This window comes from Rhinatrema bivittatum, chromosome 2 (genome assembly GCF_901001135.1).
Source record: "Rhinatrema bivittatum chromosome 2, aRhiBiv1.1, whole genome shotgun sequence".
Lineage (NCBI taxonomy): Eukaryota > Metazoa > Chordata > Amphibia > Gymnophiona > Rhinatrematidae > Rhinatrema > Rhinatrema bivittatum.
Genome location: NC_042616.1, coordinates 33,212,181 through 33,234,322, shown reverse-complemented (window position 1 = coordinate 33,234,322; position 22,142 = coordinate 33,212,181). Strand labels below are relative to the sequence as shown.

At 50.4% G+C, this 22,142-nt stretch overlaps 1 protein-coding gene across 1 annotated transcript in view; it reads right to left on the bottom strand.

The window, feature by feature from the left end:
• LOC115083176 (extracellular calcium-sensing receptor-like) overlaps positions 1-22,142 on the bottom strand; it is a 139,713-nt gene that overhangs the window by 45,505 nt on the left and 72,066 nt on the right. Inside the window, exon 6 of the mRNA XM_029586982.1 lies at positions 11,064-11,291. Within this exon, the coding sequence (XP_029442842.1) occupies positions 11,064-11,291 (228 nt within the window). The remainder of the gene's footprint in view (positions 1-11,063; positions 11,292-22,142) is intronic.

The window sequence follows — 22,142 nt, the reverse complement described above, 5'->3', positions numbered from 1 at the left end:
CACAATGGCAATAATATGCGGCAGCAAGAGGCGCTGAATACGCCAAGCGCACAGTGGCAATAATATGCGGCAGCAATAAGCGCTTAATATACCAGGCGCACAGTGGCAATAATATGCGGCAGCAATATGCTCGTAACCTACCAGGCGCACAGTGGCAATAATATGCGGCAGCAATATGCGCGTAACCTACCAGGCGCACAGTGGCAATAATATGCGGCAGCAATATGCGCTTAATATACCAGGCGCACAGGGGCAATAATATGCGGCAGCAATATGCGCGTAACCTACCAGGCGCACAGTGGCAATAATATGCGGCAGCAATATGCGCTTAATATACCAGGCGCACAGTGGCAATAATATGCGGCAACCATATGCGCGTAACATACCAGGCGCACAGTGGCAATAACATGCGGCAGCAATATGCGCTTAACTTACCAGGCGCACAGTAGCAATAATATGCAGCCAGCTCAAAAGCATTGAATAAAGAGCGTACAACAGTATGCGGCAAACATTCACAGTGGCAGCCAATATGCGCAGAAAAATACCATAGACGCACAAGAAGGAAGAGAGCCGCGCCTATTACGGGCGCGGAATACCTGAACAGGGCCGCACCTCCACGGCTTGCCACGCCGCCGCTCCTCGAGACTTCGGAGACCTGTGCGCAGAGATGTACGCCTTACCCGCTCTCCGGCGCTTCCAGGCTGGAACCCAGGCGGTCTCCGGCTGCGGGGGGAAAGGGCCGTTACCTTCCACCGCCGCGATAGGAGGAACAGCACCCGCTACCTCGTCCATGCCGGGACCGAGGGCCTCGAGGCCACACCCGAGTCTCCCCCGGGGGCTGTGCCCCTGCCGCGGTTCGGCCGGACCGAGGACTTTCCCACCGGGGGGCCGCAGTAGGCGCCCCGGGAAGCTCAACTCGGGGGCGAGCTGGAAACGTCCCCGAAGGAGCGCGGGGCTCAATACTCAGAAGTAGAGAAGAGAATCTAGAAAAAGAAAGCAATAAAGAAATAAATTAAAGTAGTCTTGGAAAGCACGCTGAACCAGCGTGTAGGCACTCCAAACTGCTTTGGAGACGGAAATTACTGAATCGCTGCGCTTCCTGTGGGGCTATATACCCCCGTGCTGGCATCAGATCCGTCTCCAACTGCTAGCACGCGGATACTATCCCATTTGTTCTAAGTCCATCTGGCTACACGCCAGGAAACAGATCTTAGAGTCTCCATGCGAAACCGAGGAACGCGCAAGGCCTTGTTCACGCGTTTCAAATCCAAAATCGGACGGAACGTACCTTCCTTCTTTGGGACCACAAAGTAAATGGAATACCAGCCTGTCCTGGTCTCGTCCGGAGGAACGGGTACTACTGCCCCCAAGGACCGTAACCTGTTCAACGTTTGAGCTATAACTAGCTGCTTTTCCCGAGGACCGCAAGGCGATATCATAAAAAGATCCCGGAGGGGCCGAGCAAACTCCAACTCGTAACCGTAGCGAACCACGTCGAGTACCCACTGATCTGAATTGACCTTGGCCCATTCCTCCCAAAACAGGGACAACCGACCTCCGATACGGGGGAGGGAGGAATGGGCCTGCGCGCCTTCATTGTGAAGGTTTCCCGGCGGATAAGTTCTGCGAGGAACCGAACCGCTGCGGTCGCCTGCCTCGAAAGGAAGGAGTCCAAGGTTGAGATCTGGGTCCCTGTTGCTTCTGGGGAAAGGGGCCTCCCCTTCCCATGCGAAACCGGCGTTGTCCTCGAAACCGGGACCGTACATTCCCGAAAGATCGAAACTGCCGGGGCTTGTCCTCAAGTAACTTATACACCTTATTATCCCCCAGGTCTTTAATGAGTTGATCCAACTCCTCCCCAAACAACAACTTCCCCTTGAAGGGAAAGGAGGCCAGACGCGATTTAGAAGAAGCATCTGCCGACCAACGACGGAGCCAAAGCAAACGCCTAGCCGCGACCGCCGATGACATAGTGCGTGCCGAGGTTCTCAACATCACCTAAACCTGAAAGCGAACATCAACAAAACCACCAGAGACTGCTTTTATAAGCTCCAAGTGCTGAAAAGAATACGACCTCTCTTCCACACACATGACTTTAGAACAATTCTACAATCAATCATTTTCGCAAAGCTGGACTATTGTAACACCATCATGCTTGATCTCCCTTCATCACACACCAAACCATTGCAAATGGTCCAAAATGCCTCCGCCCGTATACTCACTAACACCAGGAGAAGAGAACACATAACCCCTATTCTGATGGACCTCCATTGGCTGCCCATCCACTTCAGAATAATCTACAAGGCCATTCTCACCATTTTCAAAAACATCCATCAATTAGCTCCAATCGATCTCCATATCCCCCTCCGATTACACCATTCAACAAGACCGACAAGAGATGCTTACAAAGGATCACTTCAAGTACCTCCAGCCAAAACTACCAGACACATCATGCTTAGAGATCGGGCATTCTCCACAGCCGGTCCAACTTTATGGAACTCCATTCCCCCGGATCTTAGAATGGAACCCAGCATCTCAACATTCAAGAAAAGACTCAAGACGTGGCTGTTCACGCAGGCCTTTCCTAACTCCAACATTATGTAACTCCTCATCAATCAACACGCTCCGTTAGTAATAGCGTTAATAGCCACCTCTTACAATGTTATTTATACATATATATAATTATCTGATCTTCATTTTCCTTCTCACTCCAAGTTATTGATTTCCTTGTTATATGTAACTGCTTTTCTGCACTATTGTTCAAATTGTAAAGTTTGTTATAATTGCACCCCTGTTTCTTGTGAACCAGCATGATGGGACTACCATCTTGAATGTTGGTATATAAAAAGCTTAAATAAAATAAAATAAAATAAAATAAATCATACAAGGCATCTGCCGTGTAAGCGACAGCTGCTTCCACACAGTTGGCCTGCTCCGCCTCGGCTGGCGGGAGGTCCTGCGTGGTAAGCAATTGTTGAACCCAGCGGAGTGTGGCTCTCTGAACCATACTGCAACAAGCCGCTGCACGGACCCCTAAGGCCGCTATTTCAAAAATGCGCTTCAATAGAACCTCTAGCTTTCGGTCTTGGAGATCTTTCAGGGCTACTCCTCCAGTGACGGGGATAGTAGTATGCTTAACCACCGCTGTGACCGCCGAATCTACCGAAGGGACCTTAAACATCTCCAGCGCCTCTGAGGGCAGGGGATACAACTTATTCATGGCCCTGCTAACACGCAAAGACGCTTCCGGGACCTCCCATTCCTTAGATACTAGCTGTAACACCTTAGCACGTAAGGGAAAGGTTTGGGGGGGGGCCATCAGACCCGCCATAGCTACGTCCCCTGTGGAAGTATCCGTCTCCTGTTGCGGCGCTGTAATTTCTAACTCCTTCAGGACATGAAGGATCAAAAAGTTAAGTTCGTCTTTGCCAAACAGGCGCAAAACCTGGGGATCATCCCCTTCTAGAGAACCCTGAGCGTCAGAGACCTCCGTCTCTGCGCCATCCTGAGGAATCTGGGTGGTGTCCTGGGTCCCCGGACCCCCCGCACCCCCAAATGACTGGGCTCCGGTTCTGTCTGAAGTTCTCGCCTTCTCCTGAGCCCCTGAACTTCCCTGGGCAGGAGACACCTTAGAAACCTTTGTGGGAGGGGGATCATCCGGCTCCCAACCTGCCTCTGCCTCCAGAAACGCTTGGTGCATCAGAAGCACAAATTTTGATGAAAATGGCACTTTTCGTTTTCTGGAGCCCCCCGCGGGTTGTGCCGGAGTGGGGGGGGCCCGAGGAGCCCCCAAGTCTGAGCCACTGCCCGGGCTTAAGGCAGGCGGTGACAACGGAGAGGATTCCTCATCCTCCGACGGAGAATCATCAGGCTGCCGCGTGGCCAAGATGGCCGCCGGCTCCCTCTCACAGGGAGGTGGGGCTGAAGATCGCGCGGCTGCCAGGCTCCCCAGCCGCGCCGAAGAAGCGCCAGAAGTGCCGCTGCGGGCAGCGCTCGGCCCCCGGGAGGGTCCCTCGCCCCCGGGTATGCAGCAGGAGCAGAGACCCTCCCTGGAGAGTTGTGCCCCCGCCCTTCCACAGGCCGTGCAGGCCGAAGACCGCGGCATCCGGAGGCGAAGGAAAAAACGCGCCAAGGGTAAGTAGCCTGAGGGAGCAGGGAAAGCGCGCCAAAAACAAGCTGCCTCCAAGAGCTACAAGTCGCCGGGTGAAGACTTTCCACCCCCTCTGGAGTCCCCGGTCTGTGCCTGGAAGCGCGGCAGGCTAGGGCTTAAAGTTAGAGCAGTGCCTGCCCCCAGCAGGACTTATGTGCCCTATTTTCTCTTCATTCAAATAACACTTTTCTTTTTGTAAATAAAAGAAAGCCCTCTTCAGAGTAAAAACCCTGGAATAAATGTACTTAGAGGGGGGGGAGGGTGACTGGCCCACCGGTAAACTCTCCCCCAGGACCAAAAGGGATGCTCTAACCGGGTAAATAAGTGAGAGCAATGCTCTCAACGCCTGCCTGAACGCTGCGCTTAGGAAATCAGAACAATCAACCTTTTTTTTTTTTTCTCAATTAAGAATGAGACCAGCTGATCTAGACAGTATAGATAGAAAGTAATAAATGACACCTGAAAGGATTTTTGTCAGGACAGACAGGACTGCAGGTTATGCCTCTCAATCTGCTGGAGTCAGAGGAAATACTGAAGGATGGCAGGTGGCACACCAGTATATCTAGGGGGTGTGTTTCAGTTTTCTCTCTGACTCCATCTGCTGGAGGGGAGGCATAACCCAGCTGTCTGGACTGATCCTGGTACGTACAGGGAAAGTCATTATTCACTTTCAAGTATCGTAGCAGTGTTCTACGCACATCCAACTTCTTCAGATCCCTCGAAACAGGATCCAACCCCGCGATATCCGCAAAGGAGGGGAGATCCACTGACTGATTCAAATGAAACGAAGAGACCACTTTCGGAAGAAACAAGGGAACCGTGCGCAGAGTAACTCCTGCTTCAGAAACCCGCAAGAAAGGCTCCCTACAGGACAAGGCCTGAAGCTCTGACACTCTTCTAGCGGAAGCGATCACTACCAAGAATACTGTCTTCAAAGTAAGGTCCTTGAGGGTCGTCCTTTTTAAGGGCTCAAAAGGAGGAGCACCCAGAGCCTTGAGCACTACATTCAAGTTCCAGGAAGGACAAGGAACCTTCAAGGGCGGGCGCAACCGAGTCACCCCCTTCAAAAACCGGACTACATCAGGATGCGCTGCGAAAGGTCTCCCTTCGAGAAACCCCCGAAAACAACCAAGAGACACAACCTGTACTCTCAAAGAACCACAGGATAGGCCCTTAGCTAAGCCATCTTGTAGAAAAGCCAAAATGGCTGAAACGGATGCCCGGGTAGAAGGAATCGAATGCTGAATGCACCACGAATCGAAGACCTTCAACACTCGTACATACGCTAAGGAAATTGACTTCTTACGTGACCTCAGCAAAGTAGAAACCACTGCGTCCGAATAGCCTTTGTTCTTTAGACGACGCCTTTCAAAAGCCATGCCGCTAGACAAAAGCGATCTACCTGATCGAAACACATAGGTCCCTGATAGAGAAGATCCGGGAGGTACGGAAACCTCAGCAGCCCCTCCACTGCTAGATTGACGAGATCTGCAAACCAGGACCGCCGTGGTCATGCGGGGGCCATCAGAATGACCTTGAATGGATGGGCCTCTATGCGCCGAAGGATCCTGCCGATCAGAGGCCAAGGAGGGAAGACATACAGAAGAATTGTTGTTGTTGACCAGGGCAACGCCAAAGTGTCCACTCCTTCCGCCCCTGTGTCTCTTCAACGGACTCTTGGAAGGTCGCCATCAGATCCATGGCCAGCATGCCCCATCTGTCGCAGATGAGTTGAAAGGCCCTGTCCACCAGTTCCCACTCTCCTGATCCGAGTTGATGACGGCTCAAGAAGTCCGCATGCACGTTGTCGACCCTTGTCGACCCCTGCGATATGGGATGCCGCTATGCTGACCAGATGATGCTCCGCCCACTGCATCAGAAGGCGAGCTTCGAAGGCCACCGGCTGACTCCTGGTTCCCTCTTGACGATTGATGTAGGCCACTGCTGTCGCATTGTCGGAGAGAACCCTGACAGACTTTCCCTGAATCAGGGAGAGATAGGCCTGCAACGCCAGTCGCACCACCCTGGTCTCCAGCTGATTGATCGACCAGCGAGACTCGGTCGAAGACCAGCGTCCCTGAACTGACTTCCGTAAGCAAACTGCTCCCCAACCGAGGAGGCTCGCCTCCGTGGTGACCACCGTCCATTCCAGCGTCGTGAGGGGCACTCCCCAGCGAAGGTTGGCCGAGCACAGCCACCATCCTAGGCTGAGACGAGCCGGCTGCGTCAATGGTAACGGAAGGTAAAATTGTTCGGATACTGGGCTCCAATGGGAAAGCAATGCGGACTGTAAGGGCCGCATGTGCGCGAATGACCAGGGAACCAGATCCAGCGTTGACGCCATGGAACCTATCATCTGTAGATAATCCCAAACCATTGGCGGTTGTTTCAGAAGTAAGGATCGGACCTGCCCCTGCAATTTGCAGCAACGCTCCGACGAGAGGAAGACCGCCCCTCGGCGAGTATCGAACAACGCTCCCAAAAACTCCAGAGACTAAGAAGGAATAAGATGACTCTTGGTGGTGTTCACTACCCAGCCTAGGGAACGCAACAGCTGAAGTACTCGAGAGATCGCTGACCGACAGAGGAACTCCGATTTCGCCCGAATCAACCAATCGTCCAGGTACGGGTGTACCAGCAATCCTTCTCACTGAAGCTGCGCCGCCACGACCACCATGATCTTGGTGAAGGTTCTGGGAGCTGTGGCCAGACTAAATGGCAAGGCTTGAAACTGGTAGTGCTTCCCCAGGATGTAGAACCAAAGGTGCCTCTGGAGAGGCACCTTTGCCTCTCCAGGAATTTCCCCGGACACACTGAAGCGATGACAGAACGCAACGTCTCCATGCGAAAGCGCGGAATCCACAAGCACCTGTTGACGAACTTGAGATCTAGAATGGGCCGGAAGGCCTCTTCCTTCTTTGGAACGACGAAATAAATAGAGTAATGTCCTCTTCGTTGTTCCCGATGTGGGACCGGCACAATTGCTCCCAGAGCCAGTAGCCGCTCCAAGGTCTGCTGGACTGCTTGGCGCTTGTCTGCGCTTCCGCAAGGGGACGGGAAATATCGTGGGCGGGGCTGGCGTGCAAAATCTAAGGCGTAGCCGTGTTTTATTACCGAGAGTACCCATTGATATGACGTGATCCTGGTCCATTCCTCGTAGAAGAGAGACAATCTGTCCCCTACCCTGGGTACTGAGGAATGGTCCGGCCGGACATCATTGTGCGGACTTAACACCGGCAGGGTATTAGGAAGAACCAGGCCTGCCAAAACGCCTGCCCCAAAAGGACTGAGTCTGCTTCCGGCCCCCCCGAGCGAAAGGAGGAGGAGGAGGAAGGAGTACCTGGGCGAGAGGTACAGGCTCTACGATTTCCCCGGAACCGAGACCTAGAGGAGAAGGAGGACCTGGGGCGTGCTCTGTCCTCCGGAAGGCGATACCCTTTATTCTCCCCCAGTAACTGAATCATATCGTCCAACTCCTTCCCGAATAACAGTTTACCCTTAAACGGTAAGAAGCCCAGCCTGGACTTGGATGATCCGTCCGCAGACCATTTCCGTAACCACAGAAGCCACCTCGCAGAGATGGCAGAAACCATGGAGAAGTTCGCAGAAGGTCATACAGGGCATCCGCGCTATAGGCCACTACCGCCTCCAGGCGTTTGGCCTGTCGAGCTTCCTCTTCCGACAGGCCCTCATTGGCAAGGAGCTGTTGAATCCAGCTTAGTCCGGCTCTGAGCGCGAAATTACTACAAATTGCCGCCCGAACACCTAGTGCCGAGGCCTCGAAGATCTTCTTCAATTGAATCTCCAACTTCCGATTCTGGAGATCCTTCAGAGCCGTGGTGCCTGTAACCGGAATGGTAGTTCGCTTCGTGACCGCGGAAACAGCTGCGTCCACCTTAGGGACCCGCAGAACCTCCAAGGCGTCCTCTGGCAATGGGTAAAGTTTATCCATAGCCTTCGTGACCTTCAACCCCAAGTCCGGGGTGTCCCATTCCCGAAACAGCAAATCCGTAGCTAAAAAAGGGAAGGGAAAGGTCGTGGGGGGGCCGCTCAGGCCCAACAACACCGGATCCATGGAACCGAGCCTAGACTCTTCTGGAGGAGTGGCGATCCCTAACTCCTCCAGGATTGCAGGAATGAGGGGTCCCAGTTCATCTCTCCTAAAGAGACGGATTACCCTGGGATCATCACCCTCCGAAGTCTGACTCTGCCTCTTTGTCCCTGGCGACGTGGCCCCATCTCCCTCTAACCCCCTCGGGGGGTGGGGACAGGCCCTCCAAAATCCTCCTGGTCCGACGTGCCTTCCGATGAATCCGAATCCTCCTGTGGGGGAAGGGCCCTCAGGGACCTCTTCACCCTCGGCGGTCCTGCCGTGGGCCCCCGACGGGAGTGTCCCGTATCCGCCAGGTGTGACCCCTCGGGTCTACCTTGTGACGCTGTGGGATGTTTGCAGGCCTTAAGGGCCTTAAAAGCCCTATGCATGGCCAAAATAAATTCTGAGGAGAAGGAAGAGCAGGAGACATCCGACTCGGTTCCTGTGACGTCCCCTGCTCCGTCCCCCAAGGGGCCCACGGGGGAGGCCGGCCATGGGACTGGCCTTTGCGGAGAAAGGGGGGGGCGGCGAGTTCCTGCCCCCCCCCCCAACGGTGGAGAAGTGATCGGGGCTGCCGGCTTTTGCCGCGCCTGCCTGAAGCCTTTTAGGGAGATGCGCGGGGAGAGCTCCGACCGTGACCATTAGGGCACTCCGCCTGACCACCACCCCCCGCGCGAGCCCCAAAGTCCCTTCGTCGCCAGGGATGCAGGCTGAGCACAGCCCATCCCTGGACAGCCGCCGCGCCACGTGGCATCGCGTGTCGGACCGCGCTGCCGGCTGCTGTCTGCAAAAAAACAAAAATCAACCCTCGGAGGGCGAAGAAAAAGGACCGGGGGGAGAAGAAACAAAGAAAAAAACAACAACACCGGGTCGCAGCCGCGAGATGCAAACAACACGTACCCTTTTTTTTTTTTTTTTTCAACGACGCTGTCTCCCGGCGAGTGCTGAAGTGGCCTGGTTGGGGTGAGTGAGCTGGTCTCCTGGTATCACCCCGGCTGGGCCGGCTCTCACTGCAGGGTCCTCGACCATAGGCCACAGCAGCCTCACAACCAGGGGGGATGGCCCCCTCGGGACCTAGCAACCCCCTGGGAAGCTCAGGCCCGATCCACTGGCCAACCTGCTAAAAGAATACATTTACCTTTTTTTTTTTTTTTGGATACAACTTTACTATAAGGAGAAAGGGAAGAGACAAATCCTAGCTAGCACCCTTACTCCCCTTACTCTAACACCCAATTTGGATTAGTAGAGACTGTGGGTTAAGCACCCGGCCATCTGCTGAAGACAGAGTTAAACTGACAGGCTGTGGGTGGCACCCTGGTATATATACGGAGCCTGACAAGTTTGGCTCTGTCTCCATCTGCTGGTGCGGAGGCAAAACCCAGGAGTCTGGACTGTTCAGGGAACACTAGTTATCCATCTATCTTACTTATTCACCTATGTGTGCTTTTCTTTTACTTATCCAGCTGTGTGACTTAGCTGGATAAGTCTTCAAACACTAGTTATCCATCTATCTTACTTATTCACTTATGCGTGCTTTTCTTTTACTTATCCGGCTGTGTGACTTAGCTGGATAAGTCTTCAAACACTAGTTATCCATCTCTCTTACTTATTCACCTATGCGAGCTTTTCTTTTACTTATACGGCTGGGTGACCTAGATGGATAAGTCTTCAACAGCTTTACTAAGTCGGATAAATCGCCACAGCACTACTTAGCCAGATATTTTTTACCACTTAGCCGGGTAAGTCAAAACTCATTTCGGCTATGTTTAGATTATATGTCACATATTTCCTGATACGTGAACAGGTTTTTGGGTAGATCTATATATATTTTATGTAATGTGTGTATACATCTGTACACATGATAAAAAAAAATACATATCCATGCGCGCGTCTTAGCCGGCTAAGTAGCACTTTTTAGACTTCGTTACTTATCTGGCTAAGTGGCAGCCGCTGAACTGGACCGGATATTCAGCTCCTGTCACTTAGCTGGATAAGTCCCTACTTATTTGGCTAAGTAGCACTGAGTATTGGCTTCTTAATGTATTGAGTTATCTAATTATCAATTTACTTAAATGTTGTTAAATGAGTGTACCTGTTGGGGATGCCAGGTTTTGGGGGGTAATAAGTAATCCGTGGTTATTAATTAGAACGGTACTCTTGCACCCCTTATGGAATTGATAATGTTTTGTTATTGTTTTATCTGAGCATGTTCCAACTTTAATGGAGTCATTCCTTGGCGAGCTTTGGAACAGGCAAGATGTCTCTTTTCAGCATGCAGCCCTAGAGAAGCCAGTTCCCTGTACAGCATTCACAAGTTCCAGGGAGGGAAATGCCACTGATTTATCTGGACTCCTCTTGTTGAGGCATGGGGCAAGCCATCTTTTTGTGAGTAGCATGCTCACAAAAAGTAGTAGTGGTATCTCAACAAATGAACAGCATTGTCTGACATGGATAATCAGACAGGATTAATATCAATTGTATTGAACTGTAAGAACTACCTCAAGTATAACCTCCATCTGTCATGTTATATGTGTGCAAAGAAATCAGTGAGATGGTTGGACTCAGATGGAATGAATCATGTGCTTTTATCTGGAGTCGCACGAGAGCATGGAGCGTGGATGGACCGGGGCGGAAGGTTCACCCAAAGCCTAACTTATTTGAGAAATCCTGCTGATTATGGGAGATAGTGTCGTGCAGGTTATCCAATGGTATCCCCATACCCTACCATGAAGGCTCATGGCATGAATCCCAGGCCTGGATCCGGCTTTGCTGGAAACCCAAACAGGAGAAGGAAGAACTGCTGAGCATTTTGATTCTCACCTGAGAGTCTCTGCTGTTCCACATGATAGAACTCATGTTGATCCTGACCTCTTTACCTCTGGGTGCCCAGGGGTCAAATTTCCCAACTTTCACAAGCTTGAATGTGTAATTGTGGGATATCTGCACATTCATTATATCATAAAAAGCAGGAACGTCTCCATTTTTATCAAAAAATATGTTTTCACCTGTCTGGCTCTTAAAATGGATGTTTTTCAAATAATGCAGAACCTGAAAATGGGAGATAGAAGATGTTTGCATGAAATGTAAGTGAATTAAAATGAAATTCTACTCAAAAGGAAAGCATGTGAGAATTAATGTCACATCATGAAGCCTGTTAATTTAATTCCCCCTCACAAATGCCCACAAAGGTAAATCTGCATCCTATGAGTCATAGTCAGTGCATAGAAAAGGCATGGACAGGCTAAACCTCCACAAAAATAACTTGCAAAAAGTGGCTGAAAAAGCTGAAGAGCCCTGGCCCAAAGTGACAGCACTAAAGCAAATAGCTGGGTCCCCAGCCCAACTTCCGAGACACCCCCTGAGCTGCAAATAATATGTGAGCCAACTGGACATCAGAAGCCTTGACTTTCTAAGCAAATGAGCCTCATCTCTCTGGGAGAAACCAGAAATTGTTTCACAAAGCCAGGCACTCCCAGCAGCAGTGAGGCAGCTGGCGCCTCTAGAACCACGGGGCAGATATGGCACCCCAGACTCTGTGTGGCCACTTTTCTTGTTCCCTGCTGCACGTTAGGGCTCGGAAGCAAATGAAACACAGGGGGAACTCCTGGATAAAGGCTGTGCTGATACCTGCAGTGCCAGTCAGCTCAGCCTTCCAAAATAAAAGATTTACGCACCACCTACCTTCAAATTTAGTCTCATGAAATTCAAAAATACCTTCAATCACACACAGCCCAAACTGGGAAAAAAGGACCCTTATTTGCTTTGCAAATATTACACAGATAGTGACTCAAATCTTTTCATCATAGGTTCCTTCATTACACATTCTAAATATAATTTAATATATTTTTTATTCCAAGTTACAATTGGAATGTGCCTCCCAGCCGACATTATCAACAAAGGCCAAGCCCAAAATGTCCCCTTTGATGCTCTAACACACATGACATTGAGCCAGCCTTTGATGACCATATTAAGCGAGGGGAAGCAGTTCAATGTTAGCAGCCTTAAGTGGGAGCAGAGCTTTAAATTAATACTAACTGGTGTTGGCAATCAGAGGAGGCTCAAGGCAATCTGCTGCCTGAGGCAAGGCATGAGATGCCCTTCACCCCCCACCAAGGCACCCAAAAGGAATACACTTTCCAAGAGACAGGCCATCACTAACAAAACAAAAAAAATCAAAGTCTGTTGTCACCTCCGTAACAGCCACACAAACACCTTTCACTGCCAGAAACTTTGTGAAATAAAAGAAAATCCTGCAAAAATGACACTCAGAACCTATATAGTAAACCAGCCATAACATACTGCATTAAAGGAAAATTGGTTCATAACTGCTAATTTTCGTTCCTGTAATACCGCAGATCATTCCAGACCAGTGAGTTTATACCTCCCTACCAGCAGATGGAGGCAGAGAACAAAACCTTGAGGCACTGCTACATAACCGAGAGTGCCACCTGCAGTCCCTCAGTATAAACCTGTATCCAAGCCAAAAGAAATATCACCCCCTAATATTAGGGCGAACTAGAAACTAGGGTTGGAATACCCTGAACTGAACAGTGTCAATGCCACAGCCAACTGTGGATCTCAACCAGATTAAGAATTCTCAATAGCAATTTTTTTTTTTCAGAATGCATTAGAAACCTAATCAGGAGTCAGTCTTTCGGCAGCCATACCGGGGTGGGCCTCTGGAATGATCTGCGGTATTACAGGAATGAAAATTAGCAGGTAAGAGCCAATTTTCCTTTCCTGGACAAAACCAGATCATTCCAGACCAATGGGATGTACCAAAAAGACCCGCTCTAAGAATGCTTTCCCCGATATTAGCCGAATCCAGAGAATGCACATCCAGGAAATAATGCCTTGTAAAAGTACGAAGCGAGGACCAGGCGGCTGCCTTACAAATCTCCTGGAGAGAAAGTAACTGACATTCCACCCAAAAGGTCGCTTGCGCCCACGTGGAATGCACTTTAAGGCCAGCTGGGACAGAGAGGCCCTCACAAATATAGGCTGAAGAAATCATGTCTTTTAACCAGTGAGCCATGGTAGCCTTCGATGCCCTTTCCCCTTTCTTCGCTCCGCCAAACAAGACAAAAAGTGATCTGACCATCAGAAAGAATTAGTGATGAACATCAGGAGGTGAAGGCCCCTGCCCATCGTAGGATCCCGAGACCAATCCGGGAAGCCCAGTAATTCCACCATCTGATTAACATGAAAGGCCAATACCACTTTAGGCAAAAAGGAAGACAGTACGCAAGGACACCTTGTTGTTGGAGATCCGCAAGAAAGGGTCGCGACATGAGAGGGCCTGAATCTCCGAAATTCATCTGGCAGAGCAAATGGCCACTAGAAAGACCGTCTTCAAATTAAGATCTTTCACGGTGGCCTGATGTAAAGGCTCAAAAGGTGCGTCAGAGAGCCCGCAATACTAAATTGAGATTCCAATCCAGGCAGACCTTTCTAACTGGAGGCTTTAAATGCTTCACTCCTTTCAGAAAAATGACCTCCAGATGAGAGGCCAAAGGCTTTCTCCTGACCTTGCCTCGAAGGCAGCCCAGAGCCGAAACCTGGACCCACAGCGAAATGTAAGCCAGACCCTTGGATAAACCCTGCTGCAGAAAGGACAAAATATGCGGAATGGAAGCTAAAAGAAGATCCAAGCCGTGCTGTGTACACCAGGCCTCAAACACCTTCCAAACCCTGACATAAGTCAGGAGGTAGCTGATCGCCTAGCCTGGAGAAGGATAGCAATCACCGGTTCCGAATATCCCTTCATGCGCAAACGATGCCTCTCAAAAGCCAGGCCACGAGACAAAAGTGATCTTTCCAATCTGAAAATATGGGACCTTGGCACAGTAAGCCCCGCAGATGAGACAAAGAGGACCGCCCACCGCCAGATGGACTAGATCCGCGAACCAGGGACGCAGCAGCCACTCGGGCACTACTAGTATCTCCATCCCTGGATGTGCTTCTATGTGTCGTAGCACACGCCCTACGAGCGGCCATGGAGGAAGACATACAGCAGAATCCCCGTCAACCATGGACATACTAAGGCATCCAGCCCCACTGCACTGAGCTCCCTTCTGCGACTGAAAAACCACATTGTCTTTGCATTGGCCCATGTGGCCATGAGATCCAGTTAAGGAGTTCCCCATCTGGCACAAATGTGGTTCCACGCCTCTGGGGACAATTCCCACTCCCTTTGATCCAGCTGTTGATGGCTTAAGAAATCTGCCTGTACATTATTGACTCCTGCAGTGTGGGAGGCTGCAATTCCTTCTAGGTGGCGTTCCATCCACACAAAGAGCAGATGCGCTTCTCGTGCCACCGCATGGCTCCTTGTTCCTCCTTAGCGGTTGATGTAAGTTACTGTTGTTGCATTGTCTGACAGCACCCGCACTATGTGACCCGGATCAAGGACAGAAACACAACCAACTCTCTGCGGACTGCTCATTTCCAAATGATTGATAGACCAGGTCTGTTCTGCCAGTGACCACAGGGCCTGAGCCGAATAGCCCAGACATACCACTCCCCATCCCTTGAGACTGGCATCTGTGGTCACCACCTCCCAATCCTGGATTATAGAGGTCCATTCCTCTCTCCAAATTGGTCTTCAACAGCCATCAATCCAGGCTGATCTTGGTCTCCTTCAAAAGGAAGAAAAAACTGCTCCAACACCGGTTTCCACCGGGATAACAGCACCCTCTGCTGGGGCCGCATATGAGCAAAGGCCCACGGAACCAGGTCCAATGTCGATGCCATAGAACCCAAGACCTGCAGCTAGTCCCAGACCCTTGGTATTGGTAGACGCAGCAGACGAGAAACTTCTTCCTACACCCTTCATACCCTGTCCGCCGACAAGAACACTCGGCCATTCAGGGTGTTGAAACGGGCTCCTAGATACTCGAGAGACTGAGATGGAACCAAGTGGCTCTTCACCACGTTGATCACCCATCCCAAATTGCTCAGAGTTTGCATCACTTGCTGCACGGAACAAGTGCAGTCCTCTTCAGTCTTCGCACAGATAAGCCAATCATCCAACTACAGATGGACCAACACTCTTTCCTTCCTTAAGGCCACAGCCATGACCACTATCACCTTCGAGAATGTTCATGGGGCCATAGCTAGGCCAAAAGGGAGAGCCTGGAACTGAAAATGCTGACCCAGTACTTTGAAACGCAGAAACTTCTGATGGTCTTTCCGAATAGGAATGGCAGAAGGCCTCTGTCAGATCCAAGGACGCCAGGAACTCGCCTTTGCGGACCGCTGCAATCACTGTACACAGTGTCTCCATTCTGAAGCGCGGCACTTGTAGGCTCAAGTTCACTTTCTGTAAATCCAAGATGGGGCAAAAGGTGCCCTCCTTTTTTGGAACCAGGAAATAGATGGAGTACCTTCCCTGCCCCTGTTCAATGGGCAGCACCGGCACTATGGCGTCCAGGGCTATCAACTAGGGGTGTGCATTCGTTTTCGCCGTATTGGCTATCCGCAACGTATATTACACAATTCGTAGTATTCGTGGGGAAGCGAAACGTATCACGATTCCCCACGAGTACACGAATCTTCCCCGAATTATACGGCCACCTAAATAAAAGTTTAAACAAACCCCCCACCCTCCTGAACCCCCCAAGACTTACCAAAACTCCCTGGTGGTCCAGTGGAGTGTCCAGGAGACATCCCCTGCACTCACACCCTCGGAACCGGTTTCATCATGGCGCCGATAGCCTTTGTCACAGGGGCTACCGGTGCCATTGGTCAGCCCCTGTCACATGGTCATCGGCGCCATCTTGTGCTCCTACCATGTGACAGGGGCTGACCAATGGCACCGGTAGCCCCTGTGACATAGTATGGGCAAAGGCTATCGGCGCCATTTTGAGTACTGGCATCGGACGGCCGGAGTGCAGGAGGTCGCTCCGGGACCCCCCAGGGACTTTTGGCTAGCTTGGGGGGGCCTCCTGACCCCCACAAGACTTGCCAAAAGTCCAGCGGGGGTCCGGGAGCGACCTCCTGCAAGCCAGCCGTCCGATGCCAGTACTCAAAATGGCGCCGATCGCCTTTGCCCTCACTATGCCATAGGTACCGACGGTCGGCCCCTGTGACATAGTGAGGGCAAAGGTGATCTGCTGCCAGTATTCAAAATGGCGCTCTCCCGCGGACTTTACTGAATCGGCCTGTCTGTGTCTGGCAGTGGAAGGTGTTTGTGCTGCTGTTACTGTGAGGTGACACCAGAATTTGAAAATATCTTTTAGTATGATGAGCTGTAAGGGAAACATCCAAGCTCCATTGTTTGGGGGAATTTCAGTGAATGCACAGAGTTACAGAACTGGAGGTGCAGGATTTATAAATGTCATAATTAAATAAGTATGCACTAAAATCCAACCCCATCCATAACCCCGCCCCCATATGACCCCCTGCCCCTGTCCCACTCCCACCCTGCCCTGCCGGGCCATGGAAAAATGGTCTTGCTTGAAGCCGGTCCCTGGTGCAAAAAAGGTTGGGGACCACTGATACAAGCCACTCCCGCCTCAAAATGCACCGCCTGATCGGGGGATAGCACTGCTGAGGATGTCGGCTCCTACAGTTTCTGAATCCAGCATAAGCAGGTGTGTTGCATCAAGCTGGCACAAATGGCTGCCCGGAGGCCCAAGATGGATACCTCAAATGTGCAGTTCAAATGCACTTCCAGCTTGCGATCCTGGGTATCCTTCAACGCGGCCGATCCCACTACTAGAATGGTAGTCTTCTTGTTCATCGCAGAGACCGCCGCATCCACCCAAGGCATTCAGACGATCCAAATGCTTGTCCAGCAAGGGTTATAGCTTGGACATCGCTCTTCCCACCTTCAAGCTTGCTTCCAGGGAATCCCACTCCCGGCTAATAAGCTTTTGAATCTTCTTAGGAATGGGAAAGCGCTAGGAGGAATCCGCACTCCATCAAGAACTGGGTTGCCTCACTCGATGTCCGACTCCTCTGGATCTACCTTGACCCCCAGCTCATCTAACACCTAGGGAATGAGAGGTTGCAACTCCTCCTTTTAAACAGGTGAACTACATGAGGGTCATCACTATCTGCCAAGGAAGCATCCACAGAATCTGGATCATCCTTGATGGCATCAGGGCCAGGACTCAGACCAACATCTGGGTCTACCTCTGGGTCCTCCTACAGCTCATCCAAGTCATCCAGATCCCTGGGGACAGGGTCCAGATGAGAGACCCGTGATCCATGACGATTGGCTGCACTGTCCAGAGAGTCCACAGACCCCGAGTGTGGTCTCTTAGATGACCCAGAGGACTTCTCCCTGGATCTCAGAGCACCTGCCTTCTGAGCCAGGAAGGCGTCGTGCATCCAAAATAAACTCTGGGGAAAAGCCTCCCGGACTTCCTAAGGCCTGCTACTGGATGGAGACTCTGCACTGCAGGGGAAAGAGGGGATTCAGTGTTGCTGCGATTTCTCGCGGGAGTAGCAGGTGGGGAACCCCCCCTTGACCTCTGCTGCAGAACCCTCCCCCCCCCCCCCGATCAGGAGGTCCTCCTGAGCTTGGGCCCCTTGGAGGAGAGCCCTCCCCCCCCCCAAGGCACAACCTGTGCACAGGGAGAGGGGACTCAGGCAGGTGGGTCAAGTACCACAGGCCTTCAGGCTGCTGCCATCCCGGCAGAAATTCAATCTCCCCGTTAAGCAGACGCACTACTCCGCTAAGTGGGCCTCACTATGTGATGGCTGAGCCGCCCGGAAGTGCTGCCGCGGAGCAATCGCTGGAGCGCAGGAGAAAGGCCAAGACGAGCAGGTAGAGTGCACGAAACGTGGGTCTACCGAAAAAAACTGCGGCATGCTGAAATCACAAGTCCCTTGTCGGGAGAAGGCTCCTGCACTTGCCCACACTGCTCCCACTCCCTTACTGGCCTCAATCGCTCTGGAGGCCGGCCGTGCCCAGTAAAGTCCCCCAGATCAATTATCTCAGACTGGAAACTCTCCACAGCCTCCGCAGAAGCAAATGCAAGTTTTTAAATTATCTTTACCCACAAAGAAAATTGAAACCTATCTGGTTCTCAAAGGAGGTGGCTGACAAAATTAAAGCTAAAAGAACAGCATTCAAGAAATATAAAGGATCCCAAAGGGAGGAGCACAAAGAAGAATATTTGTATCAACTGAGGGAGACGAAGAAAACAATCAAGTTGGCAAAAAATCAAGCAGAAGAGAGGATTGCCAAGTAGATAAAAAATGGTGACAAAACATTTTTCAGATACATCAGCGAAAAGAGAAAGGTCCAAAGTGGTATAGTGAAATTGAAAGGTGGTAATGATCAATGTGTGGAGACAGACGAAGAAATGGCAGAAATATTAAACGAATACTTCAGCTCTGTGTTCACTAAAGAAGACCCTGGAGAAGGACCATCTCTACACAACAAGAAACTGGAGGGAAGTGGAATAGATGAAAATCCTTTTACAGTAGAAAATGTGTGGGAAGAGCTAAAGAACCTGAAAGTGGACAAAGCCATGGGGCCTGATGGGATTCATCCAAGGATATTGAGGGAGCTCAGAGATGTTCTGGCGGGTCCGCTGTGTGACCTTTTCAATAGATCCCTAGAAACGGGAGTGGTGCCAAGAGATTGGAGAAGAGCGGTGGTGGTCCCACTTCACAAGAGTGGGAACAGGGAGGAGGCTGGCAACTACAGACCGGTTAGCCTCACTTCGGTGGTGGGAAAAGTAATGGAGTCTCTGCTAAAAGAGAGAATAGTGAACTATCTACAGTCCGGAGAATTGATGGACCAGAGGCAACATGGATTCACCAGGGGAAGATCCTGTCAGACAAATCTGATTGACTTTTTTGACTGGGTAACCAAGGAATTGGATCAAGGAAGAGCGCTCGATGTCATATACTTGGATTTCAGCAAAGCTTTTGATACGGTTCCGCACAGGAGACTGGTGAATAAAACGAGAAGCTTAGGAGTGAGTGCCGAGGTGGTGACCTGGATTGCAAATTGGTTGAAGGACAGAAGACAATGTGTGATGGTAAACGGAACCTTCTCTGAAGAGAGAGCGGTTTTAAGTGGTGTACCGCAAGGATCGGTGTTGGGACCGGTCCTGTTCAATATCTTTGTGAGCGACATTGCGGACGGGATAGAAGGTAAGGTTTGTCTTTTTGCGGATGACACTAAGATCTGCAACAGAGTGGACACGCCGGAAGGAGTGGAGAGAATGAGACGGGATCTAAGGAAACTGGAAGAGTGGTCGAAGATATGGCAGCTGAGATTCAATGCCAAGAAGTGCAAAGTCATGCATATGGGGAGCGGTAATCCGAATGAACTGTATTCGATGGGGGGGGGGGTGGGGGGAAAGGCTGATGTGCACGGAGCAGGAGAGGGACCTTGGGGTGATAGTGTCTAATGATATGAAGTCTGCGAAACAATGCGACAAGGCGATAGCAAAAGCCAGAAGAATGCTGGGCTGCATAGAGAGAGGAATATCGAGTAAGAAAAGGGAAGTGATTATTCCCTTGTACAGGTCCTTGGTGAGGCCTCACCTGGAGTACTGTGTTCAGTTCTGGAGACCGTATCTACAAAAAGACAAAGACAAGATGGAAGCGGTACAGAGAAGGGCGACCAGGAAGGTGGAGGATCTTCATCGGATAACGTACGAGGAGAGATTGAAGAATCTAAATATGTACACCCTGGAGGAAAGGAGGAGCAGAGGTGATATGATACAGACTTTCAGATACTTGAAAGGTTTTAATGATCCAAAGGCAACGGCAAACCTTTACCATAAGAAAAAAAATCAGCAGAACCAGGGGTCACGATTTGAAGCTCCAGGGAGGAAGATTCAGAACAAATGTCAGGAAGTATTTCTTCACGGAGAGGGTGGTGGATGCCTGGAATGCCCTTCTGGAGGAAGTTGTGAAGACCAGAACTGTGAAGGACTTCAAAGGGGCGTGGGATAAACACTGTGGATCCATAAAGTCAAGAGGCCGCCAATGAAGAGTAGGTGACTCGCCAGAATGATGGCTACTGCCTGGAGACAATACCCTTATTCAATAAACATACACATGGTTACTGTGACTCCATCATCACTCTAAGCTTCAACAGCAAGAGGAAATGTGGAAAAAAGGATTTGCACTCACAAAGACAGGAGTAGCTGGCTTGTAACGGCGGTTACTACCCCAAACCAAATGTACCTGATACTTCACTCTCGACGCATATCCAGCATGGCTCTCTGCTTCAACGGCATGGGAGAAAGACTGATACATCACAAATTTCCAGCATAGCTCTCTGCTTCAACGGCAGGGGAAAAGAAAAACTGATACTTCACGCATATCCAGCATAACTTCAACGGCAGGGGAGAAGAAAAAAGGATTCACACTCACAAAGCGGGGAGTAGCTGGCTTGTTACGGCGGTTACTACCCCAAACCAAATGTGCCTGATACTTCACTTTCGATGCATATCCAGCATAGCTCTCTGCTTCAACGGCAGGGGAGAAGATAAACAACCAATAAGGGCTGTATAACATAATCTGGGTAAAAACAAATAAGCATGGGTGTAGCTTGCTTATTGCGGCGGTTACTACCCCTACTACCTCTAACTAATCAAGCTAGATATTTCACTTGGATGCAGCTCCATCACCGCTCTCTACATTAATGGTGGGGGTGGAAGGGAAATAGAACCAAGAGCTAAGAGAAACAGATAAGTATGAGAGAAAAAATGAGGGAAGCTTGCTGGGCAGACTGGATGGGCCATTTGGTCTTCTTCTGCCGTCATTTCTATGTTTCTATGTTTCTAAAGAGAAAGAAGCAAAAATCCCCAGCAAGGATACTTCCCTGGAGAGTCCAGCGGCGGGTAGGAGGGGACCTCGGAATGCAGAGAGTGAGCCAGTCCCCTGCCTATCAGGGGCCCCAGAAACATCGGGCTGAAACAGCCAGGGGCATCCAACCCCCCCCCCCCCCCCCCCCCGTCCGTCCGTCCGGCTCAAAACGAGGGATGGCCCGCAAACAGAACCTGACACCTCGGGGAGCTGCTCCACTTCACAAATGTCCAAGCTAGAGACAGAGAAATACTGAGGGACTGCAGGTGGCACTCTCGGTAATATAGTAGTGCCTCAAGGTTTGTTCTCTGCCTCCATCTGCTGGTAGGGAGGCCTAAACCCACTGGTCTGGAATGATCTGGGTATGTTCAGGAACTGCCAGCACTCCAACAGCAACTGTACCTGGGAAGGGGCAGCACTGTGAATATTACTATAGGCTCTAGAATACCAATACAGGATACCTACTATTAGAAAATCAGAATAAGTCAGACTCTACACGCTAGCAGAATCCCTCAGCCCATGTGATTCAGATATCTGTTGTTAGAACTACATGGGATCACACAGTTCTAACAGCAGATATTTGAACTATACGGGGCTCCATAGGTACAGTATCCTGCAGTTCAAACAGAGAATGTTTGGTTTTTTTTCAAATGCATCTTTATTGAATTTTTTCATAAACGTGAGAAAAAACCCAGGAAAAATAAGTATGCATCAAGCAACCATTATAATAGGAAATAAATTATAAAAAAAAAAAACAGCCACATTGTGCATCAAATACAAGTCCCCATTACTAGGGACTCCATATAAAAGAAAAACAGATAAGAATAAGGAAAAAAATCACCATATCCCATAGTTGGCTCAAACTAAATACAAATATGTACCCCCATACAATAACCCAGCCTCTCCCTTCATTAACTCACAGCAGATTTATCAACAATAAAGGTCTGTAAAGAATCAGTAAAGATATACTGTTGCCTAAATGGATAACTAAACATTTACAGGGAAACTTTAGGAAAAAGGATGCACTCAGAGAGACAACTCATAATTTTAACTGTAAAAACGCCTTCCTATGCATCTGGGTCTCCTGGGATGCGTTAGGAAACGTTTGGCCTTTAT